Consider the following 15035-nt stretch of genomic DNA (forward strand, 5'->3'; position numbering starts at 1 on the left):
TTAAAGCGGACAAACGCGGATAACGAGATTGCTGGTCTTATGAATTCAAAACATTTCAAAAATTTTAGTTAATTTAACATTATCCCACTATAACTTAAAAAACTAATTCCTGTTCAATTAAAATCACAAAAATGTATATTTACTAAAATTAGCACACCTCAGAAAATAAAAACAATATAATATTTTAGGTATTGAAGTATAACTCACAGCAGGCCAGCAATTTAAACTTTCACATTCAATGGCAAAAATTCGAGTTAAAACTTTTTCTCAATTGATATGCTTCCAAATAAAGCTCCGTTAGTCAATTAAACTTAGTTAAAATTTCCTAGTTTTTTATTTTTTCGCTTAATTACGCATTTGTAAATAGAATTTCAAAAGAATTTTTGAAATTCAATGATATACTTTTTTTAATAAATATTTTCTACAACATGAAAATAATACACTGTGCGGCGATCTTAAAATAATTAAATTAAACAAAATATAATTGAATTAATTAAAAGCCAAGACAAAGTGAACTAATATGAAATAATACTCTGAAGAAATTTTAATGATAAAACTAAAAAAAACACTGTTTAAAGTTCAATTTCCTTATACTTAATATACTAAATTATGACAATTTAAATTAACGCCCGCGGCACTATTTCACTGCGCTCCAAAGCGGTTCATTGTGGTTCTAAAACTTGGAGGGTTTCCGTCTACCCGTGTCTACCTCGTATTAATGTACAGTGTTGGGCAATTGCACGAAATGAATACAAACAAGATAACAAAGTTTGCAGCCCGGACGAAGTTTTACAGTAGCGGTATTCCACCTGGATTGATTTTCTGAGCTTAAGTCGGATGTTTCCTTTTTAATATTTTATGCCAAACAATTTTTTTAAAAACCTTTTTTAATGTTAGATAAATTTTTAAATCCTTAGAAAGTAGATATCAAACTTTTTATTGCTTTCTCACTTTTCCTGCTTTGCACATTTTCTTTTTTTCACATAATTGTTTTAATAAAATTATTTACTGCATCGTTTATGTATGTTGTTCAAAAGCAAAAAAACCAACAATAGACACACAAAATATTTTTCCCATTTAAATCATTTTAATATATTTTAATGATTGCACGTGCCCATATTACAGCCGATTAACGCGCGTTACAGCGCTTACAAATTTCCAATACAATTTAAGCGCTATCAATAGAACAAGTACTACTACTACTAACCATATTTGCGCTCTTTTATAAGAAAAAAAAAAAAAATTTGTAATATGCGCATTTGCTTGATAAAGGCTTTAACGGCACTTTATCAGTGGTTTTTGTTGCTGTTTTTTCTACTACAATTATAACACAATAGAATTTAATTTATTATCATTTTATTTTGTTATTGTTGTTATTATTACAAGAGAACTAACGACGCTTATGATGCGAAATCGTTCTTGGCAGTTCTTATTTTTTTGTTTTTGCTTCTCTATATTTTTTCCACAATTTAAAAGTTTATGTATAGGTACTAAATAAAATTTAGTTACAATTCGTTCGGCTATTACCATTATATTTTTGTTTTAGACTCAACTCAAGCATATTTATCAGCCTGTTCAAAGTTTGCTTACTCTTCTTTAAGGGTCGTTCGAATTGCACTTGATTTCCTTCGTTTACACAATCATTTATCTATGCAACAGGCTGCAACAATACAAACAAGTACAGTAAGGGCGAAATCAATTTTTATGTGGGTATTGGATCATCCCAATTTTATTAAGAGACTGAGGCATAAACCAAAAATTGATTCACCCGTTTTTCGAAGTTAGCCTCCAAATTGGACATTTTAATTTAATATAAGCTGTGTTTTGCAATTTCGAATTCAGATCTTCGCAAATATAAAAAGATATAGGTCTACGATTTTTTTCGGCCTCATATTTATAAACTTGGAATAAAGAAAAAAAAGTTCCAATTTCGAACTTCGAATGCCGATACCTAGCTTTGTAGCCGAACTTGGAAACATAAATTACTTTTTTGCCAAGAGGACGGAGTTATTTTATAACATAGGTCCAGGTTTTTGATAGGGTTTTTCAGTTTGGTCGTTAAAACAAACTTCTGATAACACTACGGACTCATTCAGTCTATGTGAGGTCCTCATGGACCGGCCATTCAACTAACCTACTTTTTTGCACACCCATATTTATTTAGGTTGTTTTAAAACAGTAAAATAATATATTTACAATGACTGTTTTGCAAGGTAATTTCCAAAAATGGCGAATTAACTTCTTTACATGCCCATATTTTTTCTTTTTCGAACTTTGAAAGCCCATATCTACATACGAGTATATTTCTTTTGGAGGTAAACTTCGAATAATGCATAAATAAATTTGGTGCATGCCAATATTTTTTTTAAACAATGTCTCCAATTTCGAACGTAAAAAGCTCATACTTCTTTTAACTAACATAAATACATATATAATATAGTATATCGACTGCTAAGTCCAATATCATCCTATCTCGGGGCAGCTTCGAAAACGCCCTCTTTCAGAAAGATTTGAATAGCTCCCTATTTCAGAATTTGTTTTAAAAACGTCTTATCTCAGATTATTTTTCATAAACGACCCAGCTAATGTCAAAATATTAATTTTGCCTCAGATAGGGTGTTTGTCAAACGATTTCTGAGATAGGGCGGTTTCAAAACTGAAGCCGAGAAAGGGTTATATTCCACGCCGCAGTTGATATATAGTTCCAGTTTCAAACTTCGAAAGTCAATACGTACACATGTCGTAAACTTGTCTTAGAATAAAACAACAACTTTTTGCTTATGTTTCAAACAATGTTCAAAAAAGTTGGTTTGATCCAATACCCAGCCGGATGCCGTTTAGAAAATGATTTATTTCAAGATTTGTTTCAAAAACGCCCGATCTGAGAATTATTTTAGAAGATGACGGCACATCTCAACCAAAACTAGAACTTATATATTGCAGGATGCACTTTAAAAAAAATAAATATAAGGCGCGATAACCTCCGAAGATTTTCCCTACAAATTGGCCGGACGGGACCTACATGTTTTATGCCGACTCCGGACGGCATCTGCAAGGCAGATGAGTTTTCACTGAGAGCTTTTCATGGCAGAAATACACTCGGAGCGCTTGCCAAACATTGCCGAGGGGCGACTCCGCTTAGAAAAAATGTCTTCTAATTGAAAAACCTTATTTCTAAAATTTTGATGTTGCTTAGCCCAGGTTGTGCACCCAGGGCATACGGTGTGGTAGGCGAAGCACGCTACCATCACACCACGGTGGCCGCCAATGGTGGTGGCCAATGATGCACTTTAAGCTACGCAATAAGAATCGATTCGCTTTAAGAATCTACTTTCGAATTTTGATTCAGAATAGATTACATTGCTAAGGCTGACGGCAGAGTGCTCGCTATAAGTTATACTGGGCGAGAAGCAATGCATGTGAAAATAGTTCTAGGATAGCGCGTTTCTCAACCGTAGTGTGAGATAGAAAGTTTCTGGAAAAATTTCTGAGATAAAGTTCTCTTCAAAAAAAATTCTGAAAAGAGAATTTTCGAACTGCCAGCCAAGATAGCCATAAGTAGGCATTTTCATTATTTGGCATACGTATACAATTATCATTTTTTTGTTTTCAGTTATTGTTCGTTCTAAGTGATAATTTCAAAACCGATTTTAACTGTCATTACATTATGCACTTACAAATACATACATACTTAAATACAAACATTAATTATAAGATGTTGCTAATTTTCTCGCTTATCTATTACTAAATACAACGTTTAAAAATTACATATTTAGTACATTTAAGTGTATTCGTATACAATCAAGCAACAAACAAATGTGCTTAATTAAGCAAATGTTACATTCATTAAAAAAAATGCTCTTGTGTTCATAGATTTTTGTATGTATTGAAGTATGTTTCTTGTTATAATCATGTAGCTCGTCATATTAAAATAGATTTGAACTCAATGTGGAATTTTTTAACTACTTAGCTTTGATGTAAATATATAAAGGGAGCTAACTGCTTTGTAGAAACTTGCAAAAAAAATATAAAAACCACAAAGTTTTTCACGATCCTGGATTGATTTCCAGTATAAAATAAATAAAAGGGTGAGCTCCCTTATTGTTTTACAGAAGTGAGAATACAGCAACATTACAGAATGTTTATACAAGTACGATATGTCACAAATAAAAAATATCACCGAAATTATTTTTTATTTCCGAAAATTTCAAAATTCACTTTTCAAGTCTGTTCGTGTAGTTTTTTGTTTCCGATATCGGCGCCAAGAAAAAGTTTCCATGTATGAAAAACGTCATTCGAAATGTTTAAGAATATCAGTAACGCATTCGGTTATGTATCAAAAGTTAAACAAAGTTCTGAGCCTAATCTTTATTGGAACAATAAGGATATTTGTTTACTTAAGTTTTTATTTGGGTCACTCCAAAGCGATTTGAAAGCCATACAGGCATGATTCGCAAGTCGTGTCCGAACATGGGCGAATCGGTTTTCCACATTCTCTGCATAGGGGCTCTTTAAAAAGCCCTTCATTGGGACTTGTTGAAGAATTATTTCAATACGTTTGCCAATTAAGAGGTAGGGAGTCATAGGCGGATTTACCTAATGGCTTTTTGGGCATCAGCCCAGGGCCCCGTAGATGGTAAGGGCCCCAGCCACCAATAAAAATAAAAGACGAATGCCCTACAAGACGCACTGATATTTTACTACCACACTCACATTATTTTACTACTACAAACACTAGACGGCCAGAACCGTTTAAACGGGATTTCCTGATTGGAAACACATATGAACGTCTTTAGAAAATCACGAAAATTCTAATGAACATAAAATTTCTATGTTAGCTTGGCTGACACGAAAAAAAATAAGTCTGTTGTAGATAAGCAGCTGCAGGATCAATCAAAGAAAGGAACAGAGTACTATCATAATGTCATGAAACGGGTTATTGCAGTGATAAAATTTTTGAGTATAAGAGGCTTACTCTTTAGAGGTTCCAAAGAAGTATTTGGTTCACCACGTAATTTCATGGGAGCTCTGGATCTATTGGCAGAGTCTGACCCATTCATTCGGGAACATATTGAACAACGAGAGCTGCGACCGAAATCGACAATATCGTACTTATAAAAAACAGTATATGAGGAAGTTATTGATATTATGGGCAAACAGATAGTGAAACAAATTATAAATGAAATAAATAACGACGATACAAAGTATTATTCAATCGTGATGGATTTAACTCCAGATCTGTCTCACAATGACCAACTTGCTACTGTATTACGATAATGTTTTCAGGGAAATGTGTACGAAAGATGTGTCTCGTTCATCAAAATTAGTAGTCATACTGGTTTACACTTATTTAATATTCTACAAGACTTTTTAGAAAAAAATGGGCTGATACTGGATAATTGTAGGGGACAGTCTTATGACAACGCAGCCAATATGTCGGGTCAGTACAAAGGTGTCCCAGCATTAATTAAACAAAAAAATAAAAGTGCGGATTGTGTACCATGTGCTGCACATTCCCTTAACCTAGTTGGTGAAGAATGTGTTAAAGTTGCAACCGAAATTGTAAATTTTTTCGAGTGGTGCAAAAAATATATGTTTTCTTTTCATCTTCAACCCATAGGTGGGAATTGTTACATCGTGAAATGCAACTAAAATTTACGTTAAAAAGTTTAAGCCAAATGAAATGAAAATGAAGACGAGAAAGCTGATTTCAGAAAAGAGGCACGAAGGTTATTTAATAAACTGTCGAAACTCTCATTTGCAATTTTGATCACATTTTGGGTAGAAATTTTGGAGAGATTTCATGTAGTAAATAAAAAAATACAGAGCCCAGGCTTAAATATTTACGAAGGCAATAAATTGTTTTGTTGAAAGAGTTCGTATACAACGTACGACAGCATTCATATCAGAAGCTAAAAGAGTACGAAGAGAAAGCTAAAAAATTAAGTACTAGTGTGGAAGCAAATTACAGCGACGTTTACAAGAGACAAATTACTTCAAAATTTGGCGATAAGTCTACAGCTGAAGTCTCAGTGTGCGGCGCAGAAAAATTTAAAAGAGACACGCTAAACGTTGCATTGGATAAGCTAATTATGGATTTAAATGAAACTAGTCAAGTCTATGAGACAACCAGCAAAAAATTTAATTTTTTAATGGATTTCCAGAATAAAAACCAGGAAAGCGTGGATCTGGAAAGTGTACGCAATATTGTAAAATATTATTCAGATGACGTAGATGAAAACTTAGTAAATGAATGCATTCAATTAAAAAAACTACAATCTAAATCAGACTACTACACATCTTGCAGTGAAATTTATAAGCTGACTTATGAAAAGTAACTTGTTGGTGTATTTCCTAATTGTTACACCATTTAAAAAATTTTGTTTGACGTTGCCCATCACCAGCTGCGAAGCGGAGCGCTCTTTCTCCAGGATGTCATATATTGAAAATAAGTATAGGATAACAATATCGAACGATCGACTTAATCATTTATCTCTCCTTTCTATAAATTGTGATCTAACAAAGGATTTAGCAGTTGATGAGCAAATAAAGGAATTCGCTGCACGAGAATGCAGAAAGGTTGATTTGTAATTTTATATTCTTTATTGTCATATTTGTTTTGATAAATAAATGTTTTTAATAAGCTGATTTTTTTCTGACAACTATATACTGCATCACCATAGAAAACAGGGCCCCCCGAGTAACATTAGCCCAGGACCCCACAATGTCACGATCCGCCCCTGTAGGGAGTTGTCGAAATAACAAAAAGTGTGGGTAGCAAACCAACTTTTGAAATTCGTAGATCAAATCAAATGAATCGAATTAGTTTAAAGCATACAATCAATGAGTTGCCAATAGATGATGCTGTGATCCGATCAATGTTTTCAATCATGCAAACTTTTCTAGCTCGTACGCTGATCGCAAATTTTAAAACTTGAAATAGTAGTTATGCCTAAAATTAGAAGCACATTGGCGGACCGTGGAAATTATCTCGCAGAATAAAACAGACACAAGGCGGCATGTACCTCTGAGATTTTGACCGCGCTTCTTTAGCGGGACTTACTTGTTCTGATCCCACTAAGAACGGTATCTGCACTAAAGATAAATTTCCGCTCAAAAACTTTTCATGCAGAAGTACATTTGGATTGTTTATCAAAACACTGCCAAGAGACGGCCTTAGAATTTTTTGTTCTGATTGAAGAGCGTTTATCTAAAGATTTTAATGTAACTTTTCCCTGACCTTTAATCCAGGAACCTCTGTTAGGTAGGCGAGCACGCTACCACTACACCAAAGCGGCCGCCATCAGCTTAGTTCGGAATGAAGTGGACAAAAACCGAAACAAATGTATCCATCCAAGAACAACTCAAAGAGCTGTGAATAGTTACGTCTAACACAGTAGCACAAAGCTTCTTATTTTGCAGGCTTTCGAATCACATACATTTCAAATTCCGAAACAAATTTCTTTCGAATCGCATTACATAACAAGGTCCCAGTAATTTAACTTAAATAATATTTCAAACAAAAAAAAAAAAAAAAAAGACCATCTCATTTCAACTGTGTGGGACTATATGTAACTTAACATACAAATTCTGTATCGATTATGTACATAAGCTAACATACATGATTACATGATATTTTGGTGTATTACAAGAACGTTACTTGTGGTATTACAACTGTAAATAATAGTGACTGTATGAATTTTACATAAATAATAATTATTAATAATTGATTTTCAAAGCTTAGAAGTAGAAACACAGATTACTTGATTTGAGAATATTTCGAACTTCAGTTAAAAGCCAAATAGTAAATTCCACTTGCTCCAGTATCACGTATACATCCTTGCATGTAATTACCATATATTGAAATTCAATTGTACCTCGACCTTGATATGTTAGAAAATGTGTTGCTGCATAAACGCCTTACAACTTTCGTTTTCAATTTTTTTTTTTTTTTTTGGTGTAGTTGCATGCACAGCTTACAAAGTGCGCGAAATAAAAAGAAATTCAATAAATTCCAAGGTCGATTGAAAAAAAGTGAAGAGAAGAAATGGCAGTGGCAGTAGCAACAACATCGATTGTTTCCAGGCACTTTCAGCTACCTGTGCTCAACGTTTCGACGCACGCCTTCAAATTGAGGTAATTTTTTTGCGCGCTGAATCAAAAGTTGTCCCTTTTGATACAAAATTGTGTTTGTGTAGCGCAACCAGCACTGCGCTAAATATAACCAAATGCATATAAAAGTTCTAATTTTGAAAATTTTTTGCACGCAGTGGCTTGTTTCCGTTTTAGCTTTTGTTTTCGTTACTTTTTTTTTTTGCTTTTAACAGTAAATATTTATAATTAAATTTTTGACTGCGCGTGCGAGAGGGCTTTTGTAGGTATTTTGGATTTGGTTTGAAAAACATCAATGTAGGCACGCTTTTTTGGCAGAGTAAAGAGAAGAAATTGTGTACATGTATGTATGCGTATGTGTGTTACATTAAAGTGAGGATATTTGCGGTTTATGCGCAAGTGTGTGTGTTGTTTTTTTTCGTAAATTAGCTAAATTACTTTATGTACTTAATGCTTAAAAGAAAGCGCTTTTTTTAACAAAATTGCGTCTTAAACTCATACTTGATTTTAAATTTATTTTTAAAGCATTATTTCGTTTGAATTAAAAATTACTTCATCTTATCAGCTCTGCTCTTTTTTCGTTTTTTTTTCATGTTAATAAATAATTGAGCGCATACCAAAACACAACAACTTATTCTCTCTTTCAGTATCCATATTAGCAATAAATCAAATACATACATCACTACAACGATACAAAAGTTCTTTTCTAATCAATTTCAGTCATGATTTCAACTGCATTCGCCAACTCAAAATTCAACACCATTCCATACACCGTTGCCAAACATCATGATCACCATTTTCTTTACTTCCTCATCTCTTCACTAACATCATTGTTTTTTTTACAGTTGTCAGTATATTAGTATGCGCCCTCTCATCGCCATTACACCACTCACTACTGCTCTGCCTAAGCTTCAACCTTCAACTTCGTCCAACATCTTTCCGACTACATTTATTTTATCATCATACACTTCTTATTTATCGCGTGCATGATCACATCAATACAACCAACTCCCTCTTAGCTGATCTTGTTTTCTCTCTGCTCCTTCTCATATCGTTCAATCCCAGCCATTTTCTTTGATCATATGCGCTAACTCAATTATATATTTTCCCTCTTTATATTTTTGACTTGATTCGTATGCATGCTCGTACTTCCAACCCAATGGCGTTTTACAACATTCGCAATAAATATCGGCCACAGCGTGTAGGCCTGTAAGTAACACTCGCTCTTCTGTACTACCGCATGCTACATTAACTACAGAATTAAATAGATACGCGGGTCCTTGACTACCCTGAAATGATTTGGAGATAAGCTCATCGTGTGAAGCCAAATGCGCACGGCAATGAACACATGAATATGTCCGATTTGTGGACGGTAAATAAGCCTGAAATGTTTTCACCATTTTTTTTTTTGTTTGTATTGCGCGAATCAGGTGCACCTTCCTCTCAATAAGATCGATTGTTTGATTTTTTTATTGATTTCTTGTTGATCTCGTTAAACGTCCCTATTGATATGGTCTCGTCCTTAGCTGTGTTAGAAGAGAAAAAAATTAGTATTAGTATATTAAAGTTGGTCTTCAAATTAGTAGCGATAGAGAGCAAAAGAGTGAGAGTAGGATAAAGCCCTAACGAAACTTGGTTCTACTCAAAAAACTGAATTAATTTGCGAGCTGAGCGAGGTGACGAAGCATTGCCCGAACGTGAACCTGTTTGACCACAGCAATACCCAGGAACTAATATCCACCCTAAGGTGAAGATGTGTAGATGGAGCTGGGATGGTACAACGAAGTTAAACGGACTCCGTGTAATAATCCAGTTAACATAGAATGGCTGAAGGGAGTAGAAGATAGGAGACAAGGCATTATCGCATGAATAGAGGTGACGGATAGAGAGGTGATGACAAGAATATCTAACGACTAGAATCCCTAGTGTGGACGTGAGTATACCGTGCCTGGCTGGACTAAAATATACTTTTCGTAACTCGACCAATCCTCCAAGTTAGCAATGAGGCCGAGAATATGTTCAGAGTTTGGAAAAATATTTTATAGAGATAAGCTTAAAGGACGATATTCATAGCCCGTTCGAAGCAGGGGAAGAAGGTTCGTTTGACGTGGTGCTAATCTAGGATCCAAGGCTGCTAGCCTATTAAAGATTTCTGGCTCAGGGCATATTAATTCGATGTCTACCACGCAAAACCTAAATACAGGGTAAAAGCTGCAATTGCTAAAATAAAACTGCTATTCTCATATATATATATGTATGCCTATTACAGTACAGAGGACCTAGCGGTGGTGGCCATTGATCAAAGAAAGACGCAGGCGCTTATCCTGGCAACGTATTGCTCAAAATTCGAAGACATCACAAGGAGAGTTTAAAAGATGCAGGAACGAAAGCGCAGATGCATTTGTGCAGCACAATGTATGGATAGGGGGCGACACAAAATAGCCAACATCAGTATTGTTTCTTTGAATTGTGATCAAACATTTAGTACTGAATTTGATACCACATTGTGATCTATATATAATATGTATCAAGATATGACTGGTAATCCTCTAAATATCATTCATGTATTAGTCCAAAAACCCTCCTTAAGAGTGCAGAGGAGAGTAAGGCCTTTAGGAATTCGAGAGAAACGGAATGACCAAATTTTAGACATTTGCGTACAGTAAACTGAGCCAACTTAAGAATGTGGCGACCGTTGAAGAGTTGTAGCAGTGCATTAACATCGTGGCCGAGGCTTTATAAGATGCATACGCAGAAGCAAAACAAAGCTACCATGATTGATCAACAGAGCTAGGTACTCTTCGCAAGCAGATGAGGGATAGTTTTAAGCTGGAAGAAGTCGTAGAAGGCGGGGAGTGCTCGGATGAATAAATATAGTGATATGTTGAAAACCCACAAGCAATTAAAAAGGAAAACTTTTGTGATGAAACGTTTATTATGAAAAATACCCTACACAAGGGAAAAGTAGCCCAGGAACTGACAAAGAGGGAGAACGGATGAACGGACGGAACTGGTGGTGCCAAAGTTGGGAACTAATACTAAGACCGAAACTAAGAGGAAACTTTCTCCATGATAAATTACCAGCTCCATATGGTATGGAATATGGTAGCAATGTAGGCAAGAACGATAGTGGCATGGCTCAAGATAATCTTTGAATCATGTTCTGCACTCATACAGAACTGATTGTGTGGTTTTCCTGAAAGAGACGGGAATATCTGTCAAATATACACCAACAGTCCTACTATATTAACAACATTTCTGTTCAAAACCTTTTCTAAGACTACCAGATGTGTATATTAAATCAAGCATAGATGAAAAGCTGTTCTTCTCAAGAATTAACTCGCACCACAAAAGCAATTTGATAGGCACTACGCTGGAGTCTTCTGAAGTTTTCAACAAAGCCTTGATGTATTAAAGAACACCTGGCCTTAACAAGATGAATCAGTTGCTTGATTAGTTAAAAAAGGACAAGCCGCAAGGCGGGGTATTATGATATCTGCTGCCAAATTGGACTTGTCCTTAGCAAGGAGGGATAACCGTGCAGGACAAACACTTTAAAAATATCTAAGAATCAGAAAGGAGGAACAGAAAGTAAGGGCAGTACCACAATTTATGCTTGCAAAAAACATGCTAAGGTCTACATGTCACCTTAATTACGAAACTAGTTGTGTTATGCAAAATATTAATGAATAGTAAAACCACAAGTAAAACTGCAAGCCAGCCCTAACAAAGCAATGTTTCCTATTCTACTCCTCTGAGCCCTTGACCTATTGAGCAAGATCATGCATAAACAAACTGTATGCTTTGGTGCAGTTTGAGCACAGACGGTTCCCCGTTTATTTACAGGACAAAATGAAGCGTGGCCTGAAATGGGATCGACAAACTCAAATTTAGAGGTCGCTCCTGTGGAAGATTCACATTTTTTCCAATTTTGAAATTTTATATAATAGTTTTCCCAAGTTAAAAAAAATAAACGACTGTGAAAAAAAATTAAAATTTGGAATTTGTAATTTAGAGACCTACTGAATCGAATATCATCCTATTTCAGAAAACATTTATTTTAGAATTTATTTCAAAAATGCCCTATTTGAGCTCACATTCAATACATTTGGACATTAGCTGATGCGTTTATGAAAAAAATTCTGAGATTTAACCGATTGCTGAAGCAGCGCGTTTTTGAAACAAATTCTGAAATAGGGCGTTTTCGAAACGGCAGCCGAGATAGAGTGATGAATTCGGTAGAATAACGCTATATTTCAAAAACGCCCCATAAACCCCCCGCATAAACTCAATACATTCTGAAACGGGGCATTCTTCAAACCGATTTCTCAAATAGTTCAAAAGTTTTTTGATATAGGGCGTTTTAAAACGGCAGCCGAGATGGGATGATATTTCACTCAGCAGTCGATTTATAATCCCATCAAAATATTATTTCGTTCCTTGTTTAATTATTTTACACTATAGAACGTTTCATTTAAGTTTCTCTCCCGATATGCGGTAACTTTTAAGCAGTAAAAAAGCTATCCCACTGCAGCGACGTTTAGATTGCATTTTTCGAGCTCATCTGGGGTATTTACCTCTAAATAAACGGAATCTTGAAGTATATCGATAATTCAAGCAAATTAGCCCACGTTCCACTGCTGTTGGGTATGAAAAGTAAGAATAAACAACAATTACGCTCGCTCATCTGTTAAACAAATCATTTTTTAACTTACCAACAAAAGAAATCACACACACGTTCGTTTGCCTTTGTCTTTTTTGTTTTTTTTTCTTTTTCTTTTTGTTTTTTTTCAAAAACAAGATCGCTTTTTAGCTCTATGCTTGAGAGTCTATGGATGCATATGCCACACAGGGCCAAACTCCAACCAACCGCACACTACTTGCAAGAATTAGAGAGCAACACTAGTGAGGCAAAGCAACGACCACAACAACTATTTCAACGCGAGCATTTACTTTAGCCAACTTGCAGCTCACCACAGCTCGACAGTTTAAAAACAACTCCAATGGCATTTACAGAGCGATCGCTTATTTTGGTCTTAATTTTGTTAGGCGTTTTGTGCGCTATGATGGTTTGCTATTTAAGATGGTTTTCTTCTACTTTATTTTTATTTTGTTTCTTCTACACTTTGTGTATGTTATTTGTTTGATTTTTTTATATTTTCAAATCGGCTGTGTTTACTTCGCTCGGTCTATGGGTTTGTCTGTTGTGTTGTTGTGCTGGTTCCAGCTCTTTTTGGTTGATATTTGTTTAATGATTGCTGCTTTTATTGTAGAGTTTTTATATATGTATGTATGTATGTAAGTTGAAGCGCAATACCCTGCGGTCTAATATATCTACGCTCTGATAAATGTTTTTGTTTATTTGCTCCACTTTCCTCACGCTGTGTTTCTACACACCAACAGACCTAAAAATAATACGTCGTAGAGCTGTAGTACAAACAGCACCGATAATAGGCAGTGTTGGGTGGCACACCTCCCGCAAAGGCTTTGTTGTCTGTTGTCGTTTTTTTTTTTTGCGCTGACGCTGAAACGTTATCGCCTAATTGTCTGTCTGTGGACCTCAGCGCTATCAGATTGACTTTGTCACCCAGACACTGACAATATTAAATATAAATATTTTAAATTACGTATTTGATTTGATTTTTGCTTTTTCTTTAGTCTATATATGAACCGATATTGTGGTGAGATCTCTGTTTGTTTTGCCAGTTTTTTTATATGCTGGTAATATATTAAATTTCCTGCAACGCAAATAAGAAAAACGATTACTCATAAATGTATTATATGAAAATAAAATAAATACAATTAATCGTCTAACTAAAACAAACTAATAAAATTAAATGCTGTATGCGTTGCATTTAAATAAGGGTTGTAAGCCCTTTGCAAACTTTGTTTAACTTAACTGTAGTTTACACCAGTTAGACTTGTTTGAGTAGTAAAAAATGATCCCAGTATAGTTTCGAAGTTATCCCGCAATGGTTCCTAAAAGTTTCTGAAATTTTCCTTAAAATAATCCGAGAGTAAGCTGAAAATGATCCCGAAGCATTAGAAAGCATCCCGTTAAGACCAACATTCCCAAAAAGGTCCTGAAACTATCCACAAAGTTATTCCGAAAGTATACTGAGATTGTTTCGAAACAGTGCTGAAAACCATCGGGAATGCTATTGCCAAAACAATTCCCAAAATATCCCGAAATAGTCCCGAATTATCCTGAAACAGTCCCAACAACAATCCCGGAACGATTCGGATATATGTAGTTCCGGCCACGAAATGTAAAAATTATCCCGAAAACAGTCGCAGAAACTGTTCTGAAATAGTGCCAAAATGATTGCGTAAACAATCCGGAACTATACCAAAAATAAAATAGCTAAAAAAAAAATTGTTAGTTATACTAGGTTCAAACACACACCAAATTGGCAATTTATACTATTTGGGCAATTTATTACGCAATTTGTCATATAATAAATTGTAATATTAAATTGCCAATTTAAAAAAAATTGCGTAATAAATTGTTTGAAACTGCAAATGCAACATTGTAAAGTGTGTTTATTGAGTAGATTTAAACGTCAGTTGCGCATGGCTCAACTACATGGTTGGCTCATCTCATCAGCTGATATAATTTTTTTAATTTCACTGGAGTAGGAATTGTCAAAAGAGGATGGCAAACTCAAAATGAAACCAAAACATTGAACACATTTTCTTACAACACACAAAAACTTAAAAGTTTTATGCTTTCATTCCATTCCATTCGCCTAATTCCAACACGCACATTTTGACATTCTGAACAAAGGTATGTTGTTGCTGTAGAGATGAGCCAACCGGCTATCAAATTACTATTGTGTAAGCTAAATTGAGTTGTATGAACACCACTCAATTTAAATTGAAATTGCCTCAATTTATTTTTCTGTTTGAACATAGTATTAAAC

The 15035-nt window shown here is 34.8% G+C and overlaps 1 protein-coding gene across 3 annotated transcripts in view; it reads right to left on the bottom strand.

Annotated features, from left to right (window-relative positions):
* Positions 1-1230: 1230 nt before the first annotated feature.
* Positions 1231-15035, bottom strand: part of Ypel (Yippee-like) — a 94891-nt gene continuing 81086 nt past the window's right edge. For 2 of the 3 annotated variants that reach the window (XM_067785035.1, XM_067785036.1), the window contains exons 2-3: positions 12828-13850; positions 1231-9638 (exon numbers count right to left, since the gene is read on the bottom strand). In XM_067785035.1, coding sequence (XP_067641136.1) covers positions 9168-9512 — 345 coding nt within the window. In that variant the 5' untranslated portion in view covers positions 9513-9638; positions 12828-13850 and the 3' untranslated portion in view covers positions 1231-9167. Of the gene's footprint in view, positions 9639-12689; positions 12753-12827; positions 13851-15035 lie in introns of all 3 variants that reach the window. The other variant, XM_067785037.1, reaches the window with a different exon arrangement.

Source organism: Eurosta solidaginis, chromosome 4 (assembly GCF_040869045.1).
Source record: "Eurosta solidaginis isolate ZX-2024a chromosome 4, ASM4086904v1, whole genome shotgun sequence".
NCBI lineage: Eukaryota > Metazoa > Arthropoda > Insecta > Diptera > Tephritidae > Eurosta > Eurosta solidaginis.